At 36.2% G+C, this 24,034-nt stretch overlaps 1 protein-coding gene and 1 long non-coding RNA gene across 3 annotated transcripts in view; one reads left to right on the top strand and one right to left on the bottom strand.

The window, feature by feature from the left end:
- The window catches only part of LOC116724033 (5-hydroxytryptamine receptor 4), a 43,321-nt gene that overhangs the window by 13,270 nt on the left and 6,017 nt on the right, over nucleotides 1-24,034 (top strand). The window contains exons 3-7 of one of the 2 annotated variants that reach the window (XM_032569339.1): nucleotides 5,917-5,998; nucleotides 6,690-6,857; nucleotides 7,250-7,450; nucleotides 8,910-9,063; nucleotides 9,814-10,472. In XM_032569339.1, the coding sequence (XP_032425230.1) occupies nucleotides 5,976-5,998; nucleotides 6,690-6,857; nucleotides 7,250-7,450; nucleotides 8,910-9,063; nucleotides 9,814-10,472 (1,205 nt within the window). In that variant the 5' untranslated portion in view covers nucleotides 5,917-5,975. Of the gene's footprint in view, nucleotides 1-5,916; nucleotides 5,999-6,460; nucleotides 6,858-7,249; nucleotides 7,451-8,909; nucleotides 9,064-9,813; nucleotides 10,473-24,034 lie in introns of those variants that run through there. The other variant, XM_032569338.1, reaches the window with a different exon arrangement.
- LOC116724037 (uncharacterized) lies at nucleotides 378-7,409 on the bottom strand. The gene is made up of 2 exons (XR_004340099.1): nucleotides 7,296-7,409; nucleotides 378-3,307 (listed from the first exon to the last, which is right to left on the bottom strand). It is a non-coding gene; the product is annotated as an uncharacterized LOC116724037 (long non-coding RNA).

The raw sequence follows: 24,034 nt of genomic DNA, 5'->3' as shown, positions 1-24,034 counted from the left end.
TGGTTCAGAGGAGTTGAGTCACATGTGAAAAAAATGTATTAATTATAAAGGAGGGAAGTAATTTTACAAAGACTTGTAAGCATGTATGTAGTTTCTGTGTGACCTTATACAGTTAATCTATTATCTTTTCCTTTATCTTTTTCACAGTCATATTTAGATAAATGCTTCAAAAGAGATTCAAATTGGATTACAAAAATACCTGCTAACGGTACAGTTTTTGGTTATTCTTTATTTTGGAAGCATCTTTTTATCCTCACAAAGTCAGCAGCAGTTTCTACCATGCTGCAGTTGTTTCTTAGGATTAAGGGACCTCACTGACAATCTGAACAACTCCACCCCTCTCCACCTCACTGCTCCACTGATGTGTCTGTTAAACGTTGTTTGTACAGGTTATATTTATTTACACAGGGGCAGGACATAAAACAGTGTTTCACAATAAAAAAGCACCTACACTGTATTACTGTTCAAGTACAGCAATAGGTGAGAACGTAAGAAGCATAGATTATGGTTTAGGTCGTATTCAAAACATTGATTTTATTAGGGGAAGATATTTTTCTCTATATTTGCCTGTCTAGCAAACACCTGAAAGTTTTCAGACAAAATTGACTTGGAACTTTTCCATCACTTTTACTAAAAGTAACTCTGGCGTATGACACTGCCACTACTAAGGCAGCAGAATATAAATATACGTCTATGGTAAGGAAGAATAGTTGGGAATGCTGCAATGATGATATGGCTTGCGATAAATAAACAAATAGTAGTGTTAAAATCTTTCTGCTTTCCATTTAGACCTGAGATAATGAGCATTGCAGCCAAAGCCACCAACATGTTTCGTGTGGGTAGTAATTTGGAAAAGTGTCCAGTTCTTGAAATTTCACAGTTTTTTAAAATGATTGTATAACTGTGTGATTTTAATTACTTAAAACCAATTAATAATCACACAGATATCAATTAAATATTTGCTTGGCATAAACCACTTTGAAAACATCCATTTACTTTGTAATTTCTGTCAACTTATGCATCTTCTGGCCCATCAAAAAGTAACATTCACATGAATTGTGCAGCTTTGCTTTGAAAAGTCAGTGCAAGTAAAAGTGACTGATACAGGAGAGGAGGAGAAGCAGCAGTGTCATCCTACCTGGTATTAATTGCCACATTATTTACCACAAACTGCAAAAGGGCAAGATGACCTGCACATGTGGCAACAGCAATAACAACGATGGCAGCAAACAAAAGAGGAAACTTAAAGGATATGGAGTCAAAATTCAAATTATTCCCACACAAACTAACAGACATGAATTAAAAACACATTATGTCCAAAACGTGCTACTCTGCGGAGTCTGCAAAAAAAACAAATCTGTTCAGTCACAGAGTTGAACAGATTTGTTGCTTCATTATTCACAGAGTGCTAATTAAGCATCTAATACAGATTGTTCAAAGCAATTCACTGTTCTTCAAGTTCTATAAATGCATTGTTTTCCTGAACTCAATTAATAATTCTGAATAACATTTTAATATGGGCCATATCTGTGATTATAATATTGTCTATTATCAACCTGCTCCACAGTAAAATAATACTGTAAAGTTTTCTTTTCTGACTGATTTCCGTGTTTTATTCAATTTGAAAAGTTTTGGATTTTTTGAATCCTTCTCCCGAGTGATATTTTTGTACAATGAGATTTTTTAAATGTCTTTACAAACTCTTTGCAAGCTTGCAAAGCTTTATTCCAACTTTAAAATTGTATTATGAAATATAGCTCCAGTTAGGACACTAACATTCCACCTGGTAAAAATACAGAAAGTTGATTTTTGTAAGTGAGATTTGCAAAAAAAAAACAAACAAAAAAAAACTGGTAGCATTGTGACTCAGTTTCCTTCCTAATTCCTAATTGGTAACTTTGAAACTGCCAATTAAATGTAAAGTTTAACCTGTGATCGTATTGTGCTTGAATTCAGACGTGGAAAGTAGCAATTAGTTTCCCACACCTCCACTAAAGCAAATTTATCCAGTCAATATAACTGGAATGAAGTACATTTATTTATAGATATAGACGTGGTATTAACGTTATTAACTTATGTTTAAAGTTAGGTATTCAGTGTCTATTGGCAGTGATGGTATTAATAATAAAAGCTGTTTGCCGCACAGCCAATACAAAACAGACATAAAAATCCGCCTAACCTTTTTCTGCCCCTGCTTTACAAAGTTTATTTTGTTCAGCTCAGCTCTGTGTCAGTCAGTTGTGAAATGAAATCGGTGAGCTGTGAAAACACGCCTCCTTGGAAGGAAATCACTCCCAAAAAAATTGCAGCCGCCACTCAGAAATTCTTTTCCTTCCTTTCCTCAGTCTCTGGATTCTCTCTGTCCTTTGTCCTTACTTAGAATTTTCTTATTTATATCTTTATAATTTATTTTAGTGGGAGTAATTGAGTAATCAAGAAGCAGGAAGACAAAAGGACAAATGAGCAATTTTCAAAAAGAATTGCAGATGCAGGGACTATGCAAGGATTTTTAATCTTGAAGTGATAGAAACCTATGAATGATATTCACAGCTTTTTTTATAATTAATGTTTTCAGATGATTGTGCTGCTGTTCCTCTTCACTGGAATGATTAAATTATGACTGTTAGTTAATAAAGGAAAGGAGGACACAATCTCTGAAGGGGTTTTACCTCAGAGACCTCAGCTAGACATTCTAAAAATATATTACCTCAATCTAGGAAAATACAACCCAGATTTCCAGTGTGTTCCCTTAGCTTAGTTTACATGTATGCATAAGTTTGTTTGCAGACATCATTCTGTTTGAAAAGGAATATATTTTTATTGAGTAATGGTAAAAAGATTTAAAATAAGTTATGATCAAGTCACCCAAAATTCATACAAACCTGCCAACACTAGAAAAAAGAGAAGCCAATAAATAACCTAATTGTAGAAAGTAGCAAAAACATCTGGAAACAAAACACATGATTTAAAATTCACCAAAAATTTTTCAACTATGAACTTTTCTGAATTTAATATGACCTTAAAATGATGCAAATGTTTGATTGGATTTTGGTGGACAAATTGAACTGCACAATATCTGGAAACGGGTAAGAATAACACAGGGACAACTCTGTTTTTTTGTTGGTTGGTGTATCACTCTACCAGCAGATAAAATATAGAATACACTACTTACTATACAAATAAACTATTCCTAAAATAAATAGATAAAAAAATACTAATCTTACCATAGTAAATTGCAGAAGGGCTGGTAAATGCTTGTGTTGCAGATTTTTCAGATTGCACTACGGCTCATTGTTCTGCTATAGGGCTGCAAAGATGATGTAAAAAAAAAAAAACATTTTTAAAAATTTGGTAAAATTAGGATTCAATGTACTGTTTTTGAGTTTGCTGCATGCTCCTTATTATCCATATAGTGTTTTCCCTTAGCTGGAGCCAATCCCCTTTTATCCTTTGCCCAGACAAGGCTATGCAGGAAGTATGTGATCATCCCTTTTGTCTTATGAAAGCTAGAGCATTTTTTTCCTGACAGATTTAGAGTGCAAAAGAGCCGTTTATGCTGTTTGTATTTTTTAAAAATACTCAGTGGGCGCTTGATTGAAAGATTAGGTCACTGAGGATCACAGGATGAAAAGAAACTCCTCTCTAATCCTCACATGGTCTTCATGTGTTCAGAGAACTGTCTCTTTTAAGTACTGCTGGTATGTAGTGTGTAGTGGGAGTGTTCTTAGGCCAAACACAGGGCGATTGTGGTGCATCCTGGGTAAAGTTATTTCATTGCTCTCCTCCATCTGATCATTTAACTAAAAATATATGTCAGAAAGTGATGCAAGTCTGCAATATCTGTGCTATAAAAGCTATCCATGTGATTTCTTTGCCTTTTAAAATCCTAATTTCATATCTACATAAAAATATATTCTGAAATATCCTACGTTCATTCTCTCATAGCAGTGCTGACACAAGAGTCCTAAGCCTGCAGATGAGTCCCAGAGAAATGAAACTTAGATAAAAGGTAATGTGTCTTTAGGATGTAGGCATTGTTGACAAGGTCGCCTCCTTCCAGTCCATCAGGTGTCGATGCGGACCCTCGAGCGAGATAAAACCAGAGAGTCGCCATAAAACAGGAGAGACAATGATGTTGTAATAGGTGCTTAAAACTGATATGGTTCCCACAAGTCAGTCAAACAAACCTCCGCTGCTGTTCCTCACGAACAGACGCTTACTGTAACATGATAATCCTTTCTACAAAGGATATTATTATAGCTTTTGTATTTTTCCTATATGGACATAAGTGATGAGGCATTTTTTTGTATCTAAATGGTCTGAAATGTTGCAGAGGCCAAATTTTACAGAAAACAAAAGATAGTTGTGTGCTACTGTCATGATATTTCTGCTGCTGATAATTTTACACAAAATATAATTGAAATCTTGTAAGCGTTTCAAATATATGTAACATTTTTTGACAGGTTTACTGTTAGCATAAACATGTAATTATTGTGTACCTTGTAAGTTAGACTTCAGGGATGTTTTGTATCATAATTATTCTTTACAAATTAACCACGGTTATTAAGCTTTTTATGGTTTATAAAAATAATAACAAGTCGACATCATTACAGTGGAACCATTACTATTATCTAGTTTCTTGTTTTTTTCACAGTGTTCATATTTTATTCCAGTGAAAGTCTTAAAAAATGTTTCACTCTGTCAAACTGAATCTTTGAATGCTTTCTGTAGTGTCACATGTGTTTTAAGGCATCCAAATTGTGAACTCGCACATTTGGTCAATAAATGCATCAAAAACAGCATCCACCCTACACACTAAATTTGAGTTTACTTTAAAAAATCAGACAAAGGCTATGTTATACTTTGTACATAAATGGGGGTTGTCTGAATTTTTTTTTCTATCAGATAACTCAGATTTTATTGATTATGTTTTATTTCGGATATGTATGTTTTTACATTTCACCTTGTGCTTTTGGTCTGGTTAGCATGTTTTGTTTCTTTCTTTTAGAATTTTGCTTTTATCTTTTGTTAGAAACAGATCAATAAACTAAACTAAAGTTTGATTTAAAAACACGCAGTGGCAAATCGCTAGACAAATCCAAGATTTGTACTTATAAATGACGTCAGCGTCAGTGAAAAGTAGAACAAAAATAAAAGTTGCTTTTTTAAAAACACATTCAGGTTTGACCTTAGGTTTATAAATACATCCTGACCTTAACTACTTTTGAATCAACTAAATGGCTTCTTGTCATGCTTAAATACATTTTTAAAGCCTGAATAAATAGTTATGAGACTTAATGCCATATGTTATTCCTTTATGGGAAAAAGTCCTGGACTGTTTATGAAGTCTGGTGATCTACAGCAAATCTATTTGAGAAAAATAAACTGTTTCCAGGTGAGAAATGATATAGTTAACCATACGTTGTTGGTTCACTGTGTCTAATACAGTTAACCATATGTTGTTATAAGCTGTTAAAATTCCCATTTGTGGCAGATTTCTGACTATTGACCTTTGGTGGCACAGGAATGAGGAAGAAATTTTTTTTTCTTTCATGACACCTTTTAAAGCACTGCCCTATTAAGTTATCAAGCTATTAATATGACCTCTAAAGAGAAACTAACAGGTTGATTTATTCTGGCGGACACAGCTGGTGCTTGTGACGGTCTAAATGCCCTATAAACATCACACATTATAAAGCTGTGATCCAGCTTCTTATTTTTAGCTGCAAATGTTGCATTTTTGGCTTCTTTATGCTGCCACAAGACGGACACACAAGAGCAAGACATTCAGCCAGTTTACAGACGCATGCTGGCTGCTATTTGCAGGAAAAATGCAGACCTGTAGCAGGAGCCAACAAAATTACTGTCTGACTGTGTGTGTGCGTGTATGTGTGTGCATGGTGTGCGTATCATCAGGGCCATAGCATGGGGTGATGAGGACTCTCCTCGGCTGACCTCGGTGCAGATGACTAGGGATGGCCACAGCATCACCTCCACAGTAAGTCTAAAAAGATCCAACTTGATCCAGTGAATTTTGATTATTTCACACACATTTATTGATTCCCATGACTAATTATTGCTAACTTATCAATTAGATTTGCTTTAGATATTTTCAGGTTAAGGACAAAACTTAACTGTATTTTATTGGATCACAATTAGATTCTGATTATAAAGTGAAAGAATAATGAGATAGGTTTTATTTAATTATTTTTTTTACAGATTAAAATCTGAAAAGCGTGTCATAGATATGCATTCAGCTTCCTCGAGCCAATACTTCCACAAAGCACTGCAGTAACAGCAGCAAGCTTTTTTTAGTGGATGCATCCAGATGAGTCGAACATCTGTAGAATAAGACTTTGGTTCCATTTTTCTTGTGCGTGAACATCGGTTTTTCAAGTCTTGCCACAGATTCTCTAATTAGATTTCAGTCTAGATTGCCTGGGAAATTCAATCACATGAAAATACTTAGCACTAACCCGTCCTTGTGGATCACATTTATTGGAACTATTGGAATCCTTGTTGTTAATACTTTTTACGCACTCCTTTTACTAAAATGCATGTCGTACAGTCCAATTATGTGATTGTAATTTAGAGAACCATTTTTTGATACAAACTAAGCCATGTTCCTTTATGCTGATGTGTCTGGATTTTAAAATGTTTTATTTTGTCACTTTTTATTCCTCTCACAGTTTTTTGGACGACGTAATAAATAATGGACAACAGCAGCAGGAGCAGCAAGAATTCTTGAGCTCTTTGGAGACGGTTTTTCTCACCATCTTCCTCTCCATCATCATTATTTTGACTATGTTTGGCAACCTGTTGGTTATGGTTGCTCTCTGCAAGGACAGGCATCTGAGGTGAGGTTGTTTTGGGTTGTTGTTTGGTTCCTGAAGTAGAAGAAGCGTTAAAGTTCTCAAGTAAATAAAGTAAAGTCATCCTGCAGCTGGTTGGATATGAACAGCAGTTAAACACCTTCTTATCTATTTTTTAATTAGATACAAAGATTAGTTTGGAAATGTCTGGGATTTAAGCATTTACTGGAGAAAAGCATTTGTACTTGGATTATTTATTCTCTGTCACAATGTCTAAGACTTATGTCCATCTATTCTCAAATCAATCGTATGATTTGAGACTGGAAAATGTGAAGCTTAGACAAAAAGAACGCAGAGGAACCCTGGCAAAGAACTAGAACTGATATTTATTCTTCATGTTTCTGAGTAAGCTTTCCTGTTTTGTTGTTTCCTCTTAGAAGAAAAAAGACCAGCTACTTCATCGTCTCTCTGGCGTTCGCTGACCTGCTGGTTGCGCTGCTTGTGATGCCCTTTGCTGCCATCGAGCTAGCCACCGGCCAGTGGCACTTTGGAGAAATTTTCTGCCTGGTGCGAACCTCTCTGGATGTTTTATTGACCACGGCATCCATCCTTCACCTCTGCTGCATTGCACTGGATAGGTCTGTGTCTGCGATAAGGACACAATACAGGAGAATTGAAACACTTGTGTTTTCTTCTAAAGCTCTGACATGGATGGTTGACATTTAGACTTTTTAAGTTGGGAGCAGCAGTTCTCAAATTTGAAAATAAGTCAGGAAGTTCCCAATACTGTAGTTTTCAATTTATTATTTCTTTTTTCACTATTTCCCATTTCTCTCCTATAGAAGGTATGCCTGGGCTAGTGACTGAATGCTTGGTTGTGTGTTTTTGAGGGGAGGCATCATTAATGGGGCTATTGCTGACATTAATTTTGTGTACCCTTCTTGTTTTTCTTTCTCATATAAATTACTGCCTACTAAGTACTTTTGTCATTTGCAATATTTCTCTTTAGCACAAAGAAAATTAAATTATTCTAACTATTCTGCTTTCTATTATTCTTTTCTCTTTCAAAGGAAGGTACAGCAGGCCCAGATATTCTGTGTTGAGCGGTGTCTCTTTCTTTGAAGACATCATTGATAGAGCTATTGTTACCATTTGCTTTGTGAACAATTTGTGTTTTTCTTTCCTAGAATGTCCCCCAAGCTCCCTGTCTTTATTTACCAGAAAGTGCTATTAGTAGAGCTCATGGTGCCTTTAATTCTGTGCATTCTTTCTCATAGAAAGTTCTCCTTCCCATGTGCTTCTGTGTTTTTTTTTTTTACTATATCTCTTTCCTGTAGAAAGCCACTGACAGAGCTGATGCTACTATTAACTTTGTTTTCTCTTCCTGTTTCCTGTTGTAGAAAGGATGCCTGGCCCAATAGCCCTTTGCTACCTGCCTCTTTTATCTGGTCAGAGCTATTAATGATACATACATGGTCATGAACTATGTGTACTAACTTTTATTTTCTTTCCCATGAAAAGTACACATGCATTTATGTTCAGCTGCGTTTCTTACTTATTTTTTTACACTGACTCTGGTTCTGCTGGTGGTTTCTTCCTGTTACAAGCAGGTAATTCCTTTCCTGGTGAAAAGTCAAAGAGACGTCTTAATCATTTCAGTTTAGCTTACTCAGATACGCTTTTACTAACTGGAAATAAATTATCAAGCAAATTTGACTTAATTGTGTTACTCAATGTGACTACATGTAAGTAGTTCCAAATCTATGTAATTGGATTTTATTTGAATGACTTGAACTGATTTAAATGAATTCTCTCAAATAGACGAGTATGAATGCATCATACAGAATAACGTCCTGTAGCTCAGTTTGTCACCATGGAAACATCTGATTCACAGCTTTGGGACTCTAAACATCAGCTCTAGTTTTACAACTTAAAAAATATAGTTGTCTGCCTCCACCCCATTTTGCTGGTGGGCACCACATTTTGAAAACCAATGGTCATTTTATTAAATGAGTTCTATGTGTAAATTGCATTCAATTTTGATCAATGCATGTTTAACACAGTGTATAATGTGCAAATCTGTGTTTGTTTTTCTAGATATTACGCCATCTGCTGCCAGCCGCTGGTCTACAGATATAAGATGACCCCATTCAGAGTGGCACTTATGCTCATCGGTTGCTGGGTCATCCCCACATTTATCTCCTTCCTACCCATCATGCAAAAGTGGAACACTATTGGGATAGAGGACATTGTGAGTTCTCAGTAGCTAAGATTGGAAATGTTGAAAAGGTGTTGAAAATAGTGGCTCTCTTGTCTTTGCTGTTCAGATTGCTGACACAACAATATTTTCTGTGTTTCAAAAAGCACAGGTGAGTTTGTTCGAGTCACAGATTGCCAAACACAGACACACGAGCCATATCATCAACTTATAGTCAGTTTTTTTTTGACTAACAGTCTTTATTTCCGTCTGTGATGAGACAGGAATGCCGTAGTCAAAACGTTAAAGCCATGTGGAGTGAATAGAAATGTACGCTATGATTTTCAGATTATTAAAAAAATGAATCCCTGTATCATATTTCTTCTTTATTATTATCCACCATATTTGGCATATCTTGTAAAATTCCAGACAACTAAACTGAGGCTTGTGAAAATGCCAAAAAAATGACAGAGTTGTGAATAATTTGCCTAGAAACCATGGATTATATTAAATTGTTTTTACATGTTGAGGTTCTGCTCCATCTGTGCATTTTTTATTTATCCCTTGTTGTTTCTTAGCAGTTCCAGGGCAGCTTGCCAGGCAGACTAAACCTTTTTTAGTTGAAAAGGATATTACTAAGTACTTTTTTATTATGGTTTTTAACATAACTGTTTCTTCAGGCTGTTTGGAATAAATGATGGAAACCGTCAGCTTGGGTCTCTCCAGAGTTCCTGTGTTTATTCTAAGCTAAACTAATCCTCTCCATATAGAATATATCACGATTATTTCTTTGTCTCCTGTCAGATTGAAGAGAAGCAATCCCTTTCGGGAGGCTCCAACACAAGTTGTGTGTTTCTGGTCAACCAGCCTTACGCCTTGATCTGCTCTGCCGTCGCCTTCTACGTGCCGCTGGCCCTCATGGTTTTGGCCTATCAGCGCATCTATGTCACTGCCATGATCCATGTCAGGCAGATAGAGACTCTTCACCGTGCCGGCTCCTTTCCGCCTACACATTCGGACCAGGTCATAACCATACAGTCTTCCAACTCCTCGGATCCACTGAATCACTACCGCCTGAGGACAGCGACCGGGCCCTTGCCCTCAGAACAGTCTCAAAGAAGACACAGACGCATGCGCATTGAGACGAGAGCAGCAAAGACACTGGCGATCATAATGGGCTGCTTCTCCCTGTGCTGGGCGCCATTTTTCATCACGAATGTGGTGGACCCCTTCATCCATTACTCTGTACCCTGGCAGGTTTGGACAGCCTGGCTGTGGCTGGGGTACATTAACTCAGGATTGAACCCCTTCCTGTATGCCTACCTGAACCAGGCTTTTCGAAGGGCGTTCCTCGTGATTCTTTGCTGTGGAGACGACCGTTACACTCAGCAGGGCACCTGCTCCACAGGCTTCCACAGGCCGTCCTCCGTCCAGTCAGTCAATGGGACCTCCATGGCTCTGAGGTAAAACACAGGAAAAAAAACAACCACATTTAAAGATTCTTTACTCCAACAATAATGCTGGGTTCCAGCTGTAGTCAGAGTTGGAAAATCCTACTTCCCAGGCAGAAAAATCAATTGCATAGCCTTCCAAAGTTGAATGTGTTTCAATATGGCCGTATCTCACATGAACAGTAGTAACATTTAGTGGAAACGTGTGCATTTTACAAGACACACATGTAAAAGTGAATCTAAAATCAATTCAGCCCCTGAAACTCTAAACTGAACAAATTGAAAGTTGTCTTTGCTTACTGAAGTAAAGCTTAAACATATGTTTGTAAGAGCTATTGCGAACAATGTTTGTAGGTGTCGCCATGTTGAATTTCCGACTTCTTAACTAGAACACAGTTACCTCCGATCTGACAGTAAATCCAGTTCCAAGTTCCCAATTCCCAGATAACTGGAACGCAGCATGAGGCTGTATTTCTGAAATATAATTGCACATCAAGCTTATTGTCAGAGCAGTAATTATATGTGTGAGAGTAAAGGTGTAAATGGACTTGTTAGAGTGAGCATCTGCATGTGGGTGTCTGTCTCCTACAGACCCGTGGCAAAGAGAAAACAATTTCTACCTTTGGTCAGAAACAGATCTAAACATCACGTTCATCAAGGCAACACAAGTATTATATTATTGTAAAGAGTATAGTGCCTATAAAAAGTATTCACCCAATCATGATCAATAAAATTTGGCTTTTTTGATAATAAAATTTTAAGATAAAAATACAAAATAATAAATAAAAGTCAAATAGATATTAACTCCCTTCCGGTTCATATTTAGTAGACCCACTTTCAGTTGCAATCACATCATAGAGTCTTTGTGGACAGGCTTGAACATCTGGATGCTGTAATTTTACTCCATTTTTCCTCACAGAATTATTCACAATCTGATATTTCATAGGAATTGACTGTGAGCCGTACTTTTCAAGTCCTCCAACAAATTGTATTGGACTGACGTCTGGGCTTTGACTGGGCCATGTCAGAACATCTACCTCATTCTCTTCAAACCAGTTTTGTGTAGCTTTGGTTGGATGTTTTGTTGTTTTGCCGGAAAATAAATGTTTTCTTTCAGAAGGAACAATGTATCCTCCATAATTTCTCTATATTTAGTAATTGGTGCTCACCAAACACAGTATCTTGTCTGATGGCCAATAAGCTAAATTGTGGTCTCATCAGACTAAAGAACTTTCTTCCTCTTGACCATGGAGTCTACATGTCTTTTGGGATACTCTAATCGAGCCTCGTCGACCTCCCAGACACACGTGTCTTTATACTAAAATCATTTAAGACACATTCACTGCAGTCTGTATTCTATTCATTTTCAGACTACAAGCAAGAACGGGCTGGACTTATATAGAATTAGGCAAGTCACCTATGGGATGAATATTTATGTAATCACATAAATATTAGAAAATACATTTTCTAATATTTTCTATAATAATAGAAAATACATTACATATTTTTATTTGTAATTTTTTTTTACAGAAACTGGTATTAAATTTGATACAGTCATTGAAACATTAAGTGTTTTTGCAGAGGGGGGCTGAACACAGATGGACGCAAAGTTTTTCTGTTTTATATGTGGAAATGATTTTTAAAACTACATACACTGTTCTTTTTCTAAATTATGCATCATTTATTTTGGCCTGTCACATTAAAATTAAGTCAATCTACATTGGTGTTTCTGGTTATGTGATGACAAAATATGATAAAGGTCATTTTGTCTTGAGTACAACATGACAAACGAAATCACTATGCTCGTCATAAATGTATATTAGCAAATACCTTTATGAATCACAAATCCTGATTTAAGTATAATGTATATTACAATAGATGTAATAGTGTTTTTCCACAGTAGGGTCTGTGTTAACGCTGGTGATTTAGTTGAAGGCTGAGTTTGGATTTTCTGCTTCTTCGAGTCAGGTGGATGATGAAGGAGGCGGCCTTTATCTGTCTGCACTGTTTAACATTTTCACAAGTGCTTCACGCTCAGAGAGAAACAAAGGCGAGCACATGATCACTTACAGTCACACAGATGACGGATTCATTGAATATGGAATGTAGACTTGACAGTAATCAACATAATGAAAATGAATTCAACATTTTCTCAAAATAAATCCCAAGGGCGTGAAATACAAAGAGAAAAGAAGTCCTATTACAGACTCCTGAGGCATCCCACAGCCAAAAGATGATCTTGAAGTATCATTCTGACACTTTACATTTTTAGTTAAAGAAAGAAATAATTCCCTCTCGTGTTTTTCCTTCAGCTGTCATTGTGAGTGTATATATACACAGTGGCTGAGCCGATATCTCTGCTCTAGTCTTAGAACTTTTGCCTGGAATACCTATTTTGTGTGGGCTTATGTTTCTCTACCATCTCTGCACACATTTCTTTGGGCTCTTCATCTGTGTGTAGGAAACAGTAAAGACAACCAGCCTTAACTCCAGTCTGATGTCGTCTCTTAAAATCCGTCCATGACTCCATGGAAAACAGACTCAATCAGATTACTGCCGACATGACACTGGAAAGTCAAATTACAGGAGGAATCCTGTCGTGTTTTATCAGGGAGCTTTAGACCTCTAAGGCAGGCTTGGAGGGCTGAGGGTCTGTTGAGTCAGCTTGGTGTTTTTCCATGTATTTCTTGCCACTACAAAGAAACAGAAGTGTTTTCATTACCATTTAGCCTATAGGCAAATTTGAAATGTTGATATGCTTGTGCTGATGTCACTACAATACACAAATAGTTAAGTTTACTTCTCCTGATAACACTATTGTTTTGTTTGTGGTTCATACAGAGTCAGACATTTGTACTATGAAATTCTGACATACAGTGTGCATTGTAAAAAGTATTCATACTTTTTGAATCTTCCCACATTTTGTCACTTACAACCCTAAACTTTATTGTTTTGGGGGATTTCTTGTGATGGACCATTACATTAAAATACAAAAAAAATGATTCACAGTTTTCACATACTGTATTTTGGGAAATAAAAAGATGAAAACTGTATCTTGTATCCAGGTTCAATACTTTGTAGAAACATTTCCCTGAAACTGTAGCTGCTAGTTTAAGGGTGTGTTTCTATCAGTTTTGATCATTTACAGACAGAAATTTTGCCAAGTAGCTCAAACTAAGTCAGACTGAATGGAGAGCATCTCTGAGCAACATTTTCAAGCTTTGCCACGAATAGTTAATTAGATTTAAGTGTGGAATTTGACTCAGCCAGTCTAACACATAGTCATATGTTAGGATGACCCAGAATCATGACTTTGATCCAAATCCCTCCATTGTATGTGTGGCTGTCTGTTTAGGGTAAGTGTCCTGCTGGAATGTGAAATTCTGCCACACTGTTGAGTTTTTGAACCTTCTAGTCCATTTTCTTCCTGGTCTGGTCCATATTTAGCACCATGCACCTTCCCATCAACTTCTCTGTCTCTTTTAAAGAAGAGCTTTCCCACAGCATGAGGCTGCCACCACCACATGTCTCTGGGGATTGTCTGTTTTAGAGACTTTGATTTTGAGGTCAGCTCTACAAAGGGCAGTCTATTAAATTCCACGAATAGAGTTATAATACTACAAGAAAAATAGTTGTAGGTCAAGGAAGTCAAAATCATGGGAGAATAAGGCGTTAATATTACCAGAATAAAGTTGTAGTACTAGGAGAAAAATAGTAATTTTATGAGAATGCCAACATGAAAATAAAAAGTAAACAGAAAGTTGACTTCTTGTCAAGTTATATTCACCAAATATGGAACGTTTGAAGGCAAATAGTTGCACTATTTATTAGAGGTATTGGGGTTCAGAAATATGAATAAAAATACAGACTATTTTAGGATTTCCATTGTAAAAAAACCCCGAAAACAAATCATGTCTAATTTTCTGTTTAAATTACAATTAGATGTTATATATACAACAACCCAATGCAGTACATTGAAGTTTGTGGTTCTAATGTGTTAAAATGGGAAAAAGCTCAAGGGACCTGAATACACACTTGATTTGTGTTTGGTATCAAAACAAAGTTGGACACTTCTTTCCCCTGGAATATAGACTGTCTTCCTGTTTTCTAAAAGTGATATCACAACAAATCTTAAAGTTAAAACATATTTTGTAAGATAGTTTGACTTGTTGGCATTGCTAATGAACTTGATAAAATGTTTGAATGCAAAAGACTGAACAAAAAGGGGAAGTAAAGAGTCGAAAACATAAACAGAAAAGGAAAGAGAGAGCAGTAAGGACATGAGAGAAGGCAGAGAGCTGAAAGAAATGACTGTAAGGAAGGAAGATGAGGATGGAACAGAGAGAGAAAGACCAGGAACATGGAAATATGGAAGGAAACGTCAAAGAAAGGGATGATCACACTGCAGGCTCTTATGACGTGTTTTTATACACTGTCCTCATAAATTCCAGCACATGTGTGTGTGCACACTTGTTAGCCCTGTGATGGACTGGCGACCTGTCCAGGGTGCATCCGAACTCTGCTGCTGATGTAATCTATTTTCCTACCTCCCAACAGAAAAAGGAGACTTTGAAACCTCCCAAAACTTGGCACAACTTTTTGTGTGTGCATGTACAGCATGTAGTTTTCAGTTTCTGTTATTGTAAAGTATACATTGGCTGTCAGAGCTTGAGGGCTGGCTGAGACACCCAGAGAGAAAGAATGCACTATGCTCTGATTAAACCAAATTGGAAACTTTCAAAAGTTATGGTTAAACATGAGTACCGTGCTTACAGTGAAATAGAGCAGTTTCTGTTACCAGTCAGTTTTGACTCAAACCTTAAAATGCTAAAGCTGACATTTTCAATTCATTGGTCAACATTACAGTGAATCCAAGCTTACGTCCAAATCATCAACAGCAGCAACTTATCCAGAGCCCAGAACCGCATCTTACAGAAAATGTCTTAGATCACCTAAACACGATATGTCCTCTCAATCAAACAGATTGGGAAACCTTTTGTCAGGGAGTGTGGGCAAATATTGCTAAGTCAGCATGTCAGTCAAACAAAGACAGCTAAAATTATTGTTTCAACAAACCATTAGTTTAAGGGTGTGCACACATATGCAACAAGGTTCAAGGTTTGTAGTTTGTTTTGTTTTGTTTTTTTAACATCTCCCCAAGGATTAATCTCTTATCTATACTCTACACTGTACATGTCATATTAAAGAGTATAAAAGTTTGTGCTTCATTCATTAGAGTCCCATCATTTTACATCAGGCATTTGAACAGCTCTGAGAACATTTTGAGTTGGGGGTTAGGGTAGAATTACTAAAAGGTTAATTTGAGTATTAAATATCAGATGTGGCCTACATTTTTTCTCTGTGTTTCAGTAACAAGTAATTCTATCAATTTTTTGGGAATTCATAATCTGCTTTGTGTTTCAATTTTCCTGTTCCCCTCATAGATTAATGCATAAGAGGTTATCCTCGATTTCTCTCAAATGGCTTCTGTTCACTCAACCTTCACATCTTTATCTCCTTCAGAGAAGCTAAATTTAGCACTTTAAACATAATGCATCCAGTCATCATAAATTAAAACAATGTGAAAATAAATCATGCTATACATTAAAAACCCTAACCAGTTTTTCAATTTGTTTGCACGAGAAAGTGTATAATTCTTGAGGTTTGGACATTAGAGGAAGAGAAACAGACATGACAATTTGTCTCTTCGAGTGTTAGATGAGCGAGAAAAATATCAAGCATCAAATCAAGACTGTCAAATTGTTTCAGTAACAGGATCTTTGTGATTCTCTGCGAGTTCCCCTTCAGCTCTGACTCAAACAACTGTTCTAAAAATAAACAAAGTTTTACTAACTTTTCTATAGTTTTTGAACAGAAGATACCAAAATACAGAAGCCATGTAACTTGGAAACTAAATAAACTCCAAATTCTTAAACTCTCTTTGTAGGAATTATTCTCTTTCCAAAATTTTAATGTTCCATAATTATTAAGAGCCTGTGAAGCTGAGCTTCATGCTGCAAAGAAATTTAAGAGCTGTTCAGAAACAGGCAAAATCTATACTCAGGAATCCAGATGGAATGATTCTTTATTGGATAGCCCTCAAAAAAATAGAGGCATTAAATATTTATTTTAACATTTACTATTCAATTGTAAAATAAAAAACTTGCAGAACTTATTGCATTGGTTATATTTATGTAATTTCAGATCTCTTTGCACTTATCCCTCCATGTTTCCAAGGAAAAGAGAATTTAACAAAAAGGGATACGAAAATTTTGTGCTGAATGTACAGTACAGACCAAAAGTCTGGACACACCTTTCTAATTTAATGGGTTTTCTTTATTTTCATGACTATTTATAAAGCAAGAAATCCCACTTATTAACCTGACAGGGCACACCTATGAAGTGAAAACCATTTCAGGTGACTACCTCTTGAAGCTCATCAAGGAAATGCAGGGTGTGTGCAAAGCAGTAATCACAGCAAAAGGTTGCTACTTTGAAGAAACTAGAATATAAGGGGTATTTTCAGTTGTTTTACACTTTTTTGTTTAGTGCATATTTCCACATGTGTTATTCATAGTTTTGATGCCTTCAGTGTGAATCTACAATGTCAATAGTCATGAAAATAAAGGAAACTCATTGAATTAAAAGGTGTGTCCAAACTTTTGGTCTGTACTGTAAATATGGCTCAAGTTTGAGAGAGAAGTCACTCTTGAAAATTAGGAGTATGAAGCGCAAACACTAATGAGGGGTTAAGGTAAATGTATTGAACTGTCACAGTGCAGACATTCGTAGGTTCATGCAGAAAACCTACTTTACGTAAGTTATACCACTGTCACTTAAAAGAAGGCATGCACGGATCCATGTGTTTCATTATGTGTCATAACAGAAAGTGTACTGATTAAGCTGCAATATAAAGAGCACTCCACACCAAACTACTGCAATAACAACTGGTAATAACACACGTTTGCTTAATTTTAATTTGAGAGTTCAGGTCACTATGATACTTGTTCTGTAACAGCAGTGGGAATCAGTTGGCTGCTTTCTGGCTTTTTGGCTTAAATCAATTGTAGTGACAGGGCTGGTATTATATCCTTAATTGAGCAGGACATTTTCAAGAAAAGCACCAGTAGACGCTTAAGTTCTTAAAACGTGCCGTCTAGAGTTCAAATAGTATTACACAAATGATAATCATTAGAACTATTGATGTAAGCCGGTCATCATTACTGCACACAATCTGTAGATCATACAAGTTCCCTAACCTCTCAGGACTTTCTGTAAACATTTTCATAGATCTCTTATTAATAATCCCAAAACTGCACTGGAAATTAAAGTGTCCTGTAATATCAGCCTATTGATTCTTACTGGATACTGCACATTTGGTAACTTTAAATAGACTAGATTCCATTTGTATGATGAATCAATGCAAACAGGAAACACTAAAGAGCTTCCACCTTTTTTCATTCCTCCCAGTTTGTTGAACTCCAAACAATCACATCTGTATTTCAGTGGTGCACACAGGGGTCAGTAGTGAATCTTTAACCATTCAGCCTATTTTAGCTTCAGGTGAAGTACATACTTTACATTTCTCAGTCTGCACAAAAAAGTCTGCAACAGTGGGTATCTGAAGCTGACGAGTGAAGGGCTCAGTTTAAATCTGACAAAAATACAGACACTGAGCCTGTGCACTCGGTGCAGCTGCAATTTAATTTCAGTTTAAATTTCAGACATTCTTAAGATTTATTTAGTTTATTTCATATTTCGTCTCTCTGATCATGTGTTTTTATTTAAACCTTCTGCAGCAGAAACGTTCCCCTCAGAAGCAGATAAAATACAGAGTAGTTAATTTCAGTTCTGTACAATGCAGGTAAATTGTTTTTGAGGAAATTGATCATTGTGCTCCCAGTTCAGTAAAGTCTACCTGCATGCCAAAGCAAATATGAATTTAATTTTGGGGCATTGTGCTGGCAGCACTCTGAGTGAGTTATTGTAGCACTCCAGCCACCACAGCTCTTATGTGTATCACATGCTGCCAAAGCTGTAGCTTCAGATAAATGAATGGCTTTAGCCACGTTGCTGGTACAGAAAACAGTCCACTCCAAAATATACCATAGTTCAGGGTTTCAGTGGTGGTTCTTGCATGAATGGTGCTTAAGGGACCCTGTGCTACTGTTGCCCCTCAACCAATTAAAATACAAGAATGTATCTGAGATTCTGGTGGCCCAAACTGAAGTTCAACCTTTAAGAAAGCATTTGTTACCTAGTCTCCTGATCGTCCTCATTAAGCAGATTATAATACATTATAGTCTCTTTGGGGGAGATCTGACACCACAAACATGTCAGATCTCTATCTCATTCACAAAATCCATTGAAAACTTGTTTAGGGTACAACTAACTGGCAAGTTATATTTTATTATCTGACCACCACTGTGGGCAACTACCCATAGCAAAAACAATCTATAGACATTAAAAAAAAAGTAGGGCTAAAAAGGTACTCCACTTGGTGAAGATGCGCACACGCCTCCAAATTGTGTCCAGCTACACTGTGCTGTTTGTTTGGCAATCTGAAGTAAGCTGTGAGTGTTTTCAGGCAGTAGTTCAAATGCAAAGTCTACCTATTTGGTTCTACTGAGACCCATGAAAATCAGCTGTAGGTTTTTAGGCGTCTAGTTTCACACATTTAAAAATCCTGTCGTTCTTGCTTTAACACACGCTCACAGAGCAACTGGTATTGTATGAAAAATATATAGCTTATTTCAGATAATTGTGTAGATACTCAAAGACCTTTCAGATGTCAGGATAATCACCACACCACATTCCAATATAAATCCACACGTGAAAACAAATTGATATTTAAGAAGCAGAATTATGGCCAGCAATGTTCTGGTCTAACAAAAACAGATGAAGTTTGGATCAACACAAATTGGCCCCAGACATCTTATCTTGAAAAAAAATCTTCCAATGGGTGAACGATGGACACCTTTGAGCTGACAGACTGGCTCGATCCAGCCTTGATTTTGCTTTTCTGCACGTTTTTCTGAGACTGGTATAAAGTGCAGACAGCTTCTAATAAGTTTCAGCTTTTTCCAAGAGATGGTATCAGGACGGGCCGGTTTTTCACACGTTGGTTAGAAAGGCTGACTGGTGCATAAGCATATAGCTTACTAATATTTAGCATTGGCTTAGCTTCTTAAACTGCAACATCAAGCTTAAACATACAAAACTCCAAAGCACTTTGTTAAATGATTACCTGTCAGTTGTTTTAATGATGTGCCCCCCCATTGTACGCAATACTTGCAGGGGTAAATGACAGCTGTCCAATGACTGAGATCAAAGTACTACAACAGACCATGAGTGGTTTTTCCTGTAATGTGCAGTAAGTGTGAAGTTAAACTAGGTAAAATTTAAGCCCAAATGAGGAGAAAATTGAGAATGATTGAACGAATGCAAATAAGATCAACCATCAGTTCAATGCCCTTATGTAGAATCTGGTTTGTACATCAAAATGCCACAAAAAAGATCTCTAAAGGCTTTTGCTTGTTATCGAGTTGTACATCTATAAGCAGGAAGTGAGTTGGTTTTACTTCAGTGGAATGGGAGAGGATCAAGAAGAAAATCCTGGCAGATAAAATCGGTTTTTGGCCTTATCTGAGAACACCAGGCCTGTTTGGAGAAAGGAGCGGCTTTTCTTTTGATCTCTGACAGGAGACACAGTAGAGCACAGTGATGTGGATAAAAGTAACTTTAAACTGTAGAAATTTAAAATTAATAATAAAAAAAATATATTTACATTTCCATACATTAATTTTTACAATGACAAAAACAGGTATGATGGAATAATAGAAAACAAACAAATGCCAAAGGATTTTTCTAATGACATGCTAGTATGCAATCATTTTAAGCTTTTATTTAGATTGTGCTGATTTACCAGCAAGTTTAGCTGAATTCTTTTAAAGTAATTGGAAGCAAACAACAATAATGAAGCTGATATGGACGCTAGAAAGACGCTTGTGATCTGTCCAGAGACGTTTTTGCCCCAGAAACCCAGAAACCAGTGCGGACCGATGATAAATTATTCTGTTTATAGTTTTGTTGGTCATTGTTGAAGTTTCCTTTCCATGAAGAAGCTGAGCTACAATCTTTTCCAGACTTAATTTTCCTTCTGAGAGCAGTCCCAGTTAGGCTAGTGCTACATGTGCAAAAAGCATTTTTGATTTGTTTAGCTGCAAAAATTGTGCCAGTGTGTGTTGTGACATAAATAATTCTATCCAAGTGGTCTGGTTTAGATTCTTCTGCAGTCTATCTATAAAACACTTATTAAAAATATTAAAGAGAATCAAAAGTATGTGTGGATATGTTTTCCTCTTATTCCCAAGTTAATGGGCAACTTAGCTTCCACAACATATTTTGATGACTTACCCTTAGCTCTTATAACCTAACCATATTTAGATTTGTTTTTTGTGATGTTTATAAAGAAACTTCAAAATCTTTCACACCAAAAGACAGCAATAGCTGCCCACAGTGGTGAGCAATAACTTTTTATAGCTATCCATGTGATACCAAATGACTTCCTGCAAATTTTACATTTAAACAATGAGAGTGCATTGGATTACGTATTGCAGCTGAGGGAAATGCAACTAAAATCTAAAATAATAGACTTCTGTCTGAATTTCTGAACTGAGAGTTGATTATTTTTCTTGCCATCATATAAGTTTTGTTAAGGCAGACTTGGACGCTCTCTTATTTAAAGGAGCAGTATGAAGGATTTAGTGACATCTAGTGGAGAAGCTACAAACTACTGCCAATCTATCATGTTCCTCCCTTTTATTTTTTCATGCGTAGTAAATATGACATTCATACATGTGTTGTTGCAAGGTGATTGAACTGCAGCTTATTAACCTTCTTACTCTCTCTTCTTAAACGTACTTTGGATTATTTGGTACAAGACAATATATAAACCTTGCATACAAGAACCCAACTTCAGGAAAAAGGAGAGGTTATTTGAAATCCATTTATGAATATGTTTACTGTTTAGAGTTGGCAACAAGGTTTAAAAGGAAACTTTAAAGTATGATTCCTAAGAATAATATTTTGTTACCTGCGTTTTTGCTATCTTTTTAGTTCAACAATAAACAGGAAGTCAAAGATCCACTGACTTTCACGCAAAATCAGTCTTGGGCGCACCCTTACGATACTAGTATCTATTTGGGATACTTCATTAGCATCTACTTGGGCAGATACCAATGAAAATGCCTTTTAGAAGGAAGAGTGGTTATTTTCTTTTCTTGCTGCTAAGACCAGAGAAAAAAATTAAAAACATACTGACTACAGGTTGTTGTCCCAGTAGCCATCTTCCAATCTCTGTTTTTTGTGTGGTTGAGGCAAGTTTAGGGGGAAAATAGTTACAAAAGATTGTTATATTACTGTCATTTCAGTATGTAAAAATATTAGCTTTGTGCTTTTACATAAACTAGTTTAGTGGAAAAGGTATTTCCCAAACATAAGTGATATAAAGCGACTTTTTAAAGGACATGCATTTGTTAAAAAGGCCACTTGCTGGTCACACCAGCTCATCATGCTTGGACCTGCTTTTATTCTGCTAAACTGCTTCTCTGTTCTTGTGGGAAAACACAACGTGTCTCCTTTTATTTCCCATTAACCCACAGCCGCGTCTATCCTGTCTCATTGCCGCAGCATAAAAAGATGATGAGATACAATTTGATTATTTAATGTTCCCAAACCATAGTGGGACAAAATTAAAGGAACACAAAGCTCCCCTCTATCTCGTCTTGATCTCCTTTAAAGGTCACATAACAGATCAGTTGATGTTTTGTTCACAAACGACAGAAATGTTGATGTTTTCAGTGTAAGGAGATGAACAATTATTTCAGTTCAAGTAGCTGGACCACAACAACATTTGGCTTTTCCTGCAAAGAAAATGTTTTTTCTCTCTTTTTTTTTAAACCAACAGATTGCACAAATATTACAATTTATGATGCCTTTTAAAATGTAAACTCAGTAGGATGAAAGAATTCTCCACATTTGGAATGTTAGGCTTTCTAAAAAGGTTCAAAGAGGACATTTGCTACATTACTACTAGAATTTTAAAAGCCCTTTTGTTCCCATGAGACAAATTAGTGAAATACCATAAGGGCCGACATTCTCCCGTTTCTCACTGCCAGTAAGAGAGCGTACAAAGAAGCCTCAGCTGTTCTGCATAAATCTGAATTTGTATAACAAGTGACAGCTGGCACATCCTAAACAACATGAAGTGATTTAAAATTACAAAAACGTGCTGCAAGACAAGTTACCGTCTTGTTCAGCAAACTCTCCCAGGATATAGTCAGCTATTCATTTTTCATAAACTGATGCTGGCAAATTTGATTTGGCAAATCCCTGTTTCCTATTCTTTTTTTTTTTATTATTGAAATGTTCTCTTTTGATGGGGATGACAGATACTTTTGGGTCACAAATAAAACTCAGTATTGACTTCATACTGCCTTCTACTGTCTGAGGAAAGACCCATATTTTAACCCATGTGTCAGTAGGACTTACATCTTATATAACGATAGTACAACCATTAATAAATGGAATTTCTGCTGAGATGCGATTTTATTTTTTTTTAGGAAAAGAAAAAAAATATTTCATGTTTAATCAGATTTAATGTCAAGTAGTGCGAAAAAGTAGATTAGCTTTCGTAAATGTCTGTTTTAAAATCTGAAAATCTCATTGCTTGACCTTACAGATTAGCTTGATGACCTATCTTGGCATCCGGCTCAAAAAGAGTTTTGTCTGAATCATTTTGTTTTTACATTTCCGATATAGAAATTCAAACAAAGCTTTTAAAATAAACATCATGATTCTTGTGTTGTGACTGTGAAATGCAAGTCTGTTTTTTCATTCTTTTAATAGAATGATTATATGTTTGGACATTTTGAGTACACAAGCAGCTGCAACTGTTATTTACGTTCCTTTCTCTTTAAGAATGTGGTTTAAAAAATTAAGAAATTACATTTGTCTTGGCTGTGTGAAGCAACATGACCACTCTTACCAAAGTCTGCTTTTGTTTTACTGATTGGACACTTGTGACATCGTATCCCTGCAAGAGTGCTGACTCAGCAAAAGAGAGACAGAAACCAAGAAGGAGAATCCCAATTGAAACTAAACATGATCAACTTGACAGATTTGGGTCGAGATAAACGTTTTGTTTGTATCATATTCTTTGCTACTGTGTGTGAGAAAAGTTTTGTCTATTTTCTCCAAGTGGAACTTTGACATGAATCTATTTTGCCCATTAAGTTTTAATAACTTTTTTTTTTTTTTTTACCCTTAAAGCCACATTAGACATTTCTGTGTAACAGCTCAACTATTATAACTTCATGGAGTTATTTTCTACATTAATAACCTTATTAATGATGCACATATTTTAGAGTGTGACTCAAACACACTGTTTACCTTTGGTCTATTTGGCATTAGGGTTATTTATGTGGACTGTCTCTTTTAAACATTCTAGTTAATAAATAACGTATATAGCTTTCTTTCTGAGAAAGCAGGACATTAGCATGTGTGGTTTATGT

Source organism: Xiphophorus hellerii, chromosome 8, assembly GCF_003331165.1.
Source record: "Xiphophorus hellerii strain 12219 chromosome 8, Xiphophorus_hellerii-4.1, whole genome shotgun sequence".
Lineage (NCBI taxonomy): Eukaryota > Metazoa > Chordata > Actinopteri > Cyprinodontiformes > Poeciliidae > Xiphophorus > Xiphophorus hellerii.
The sequence above is the reverse complement of the archived record's forward strand: the minus strand, read 5'-3'. Positions and strand labels throughout refer to the sequence as shown.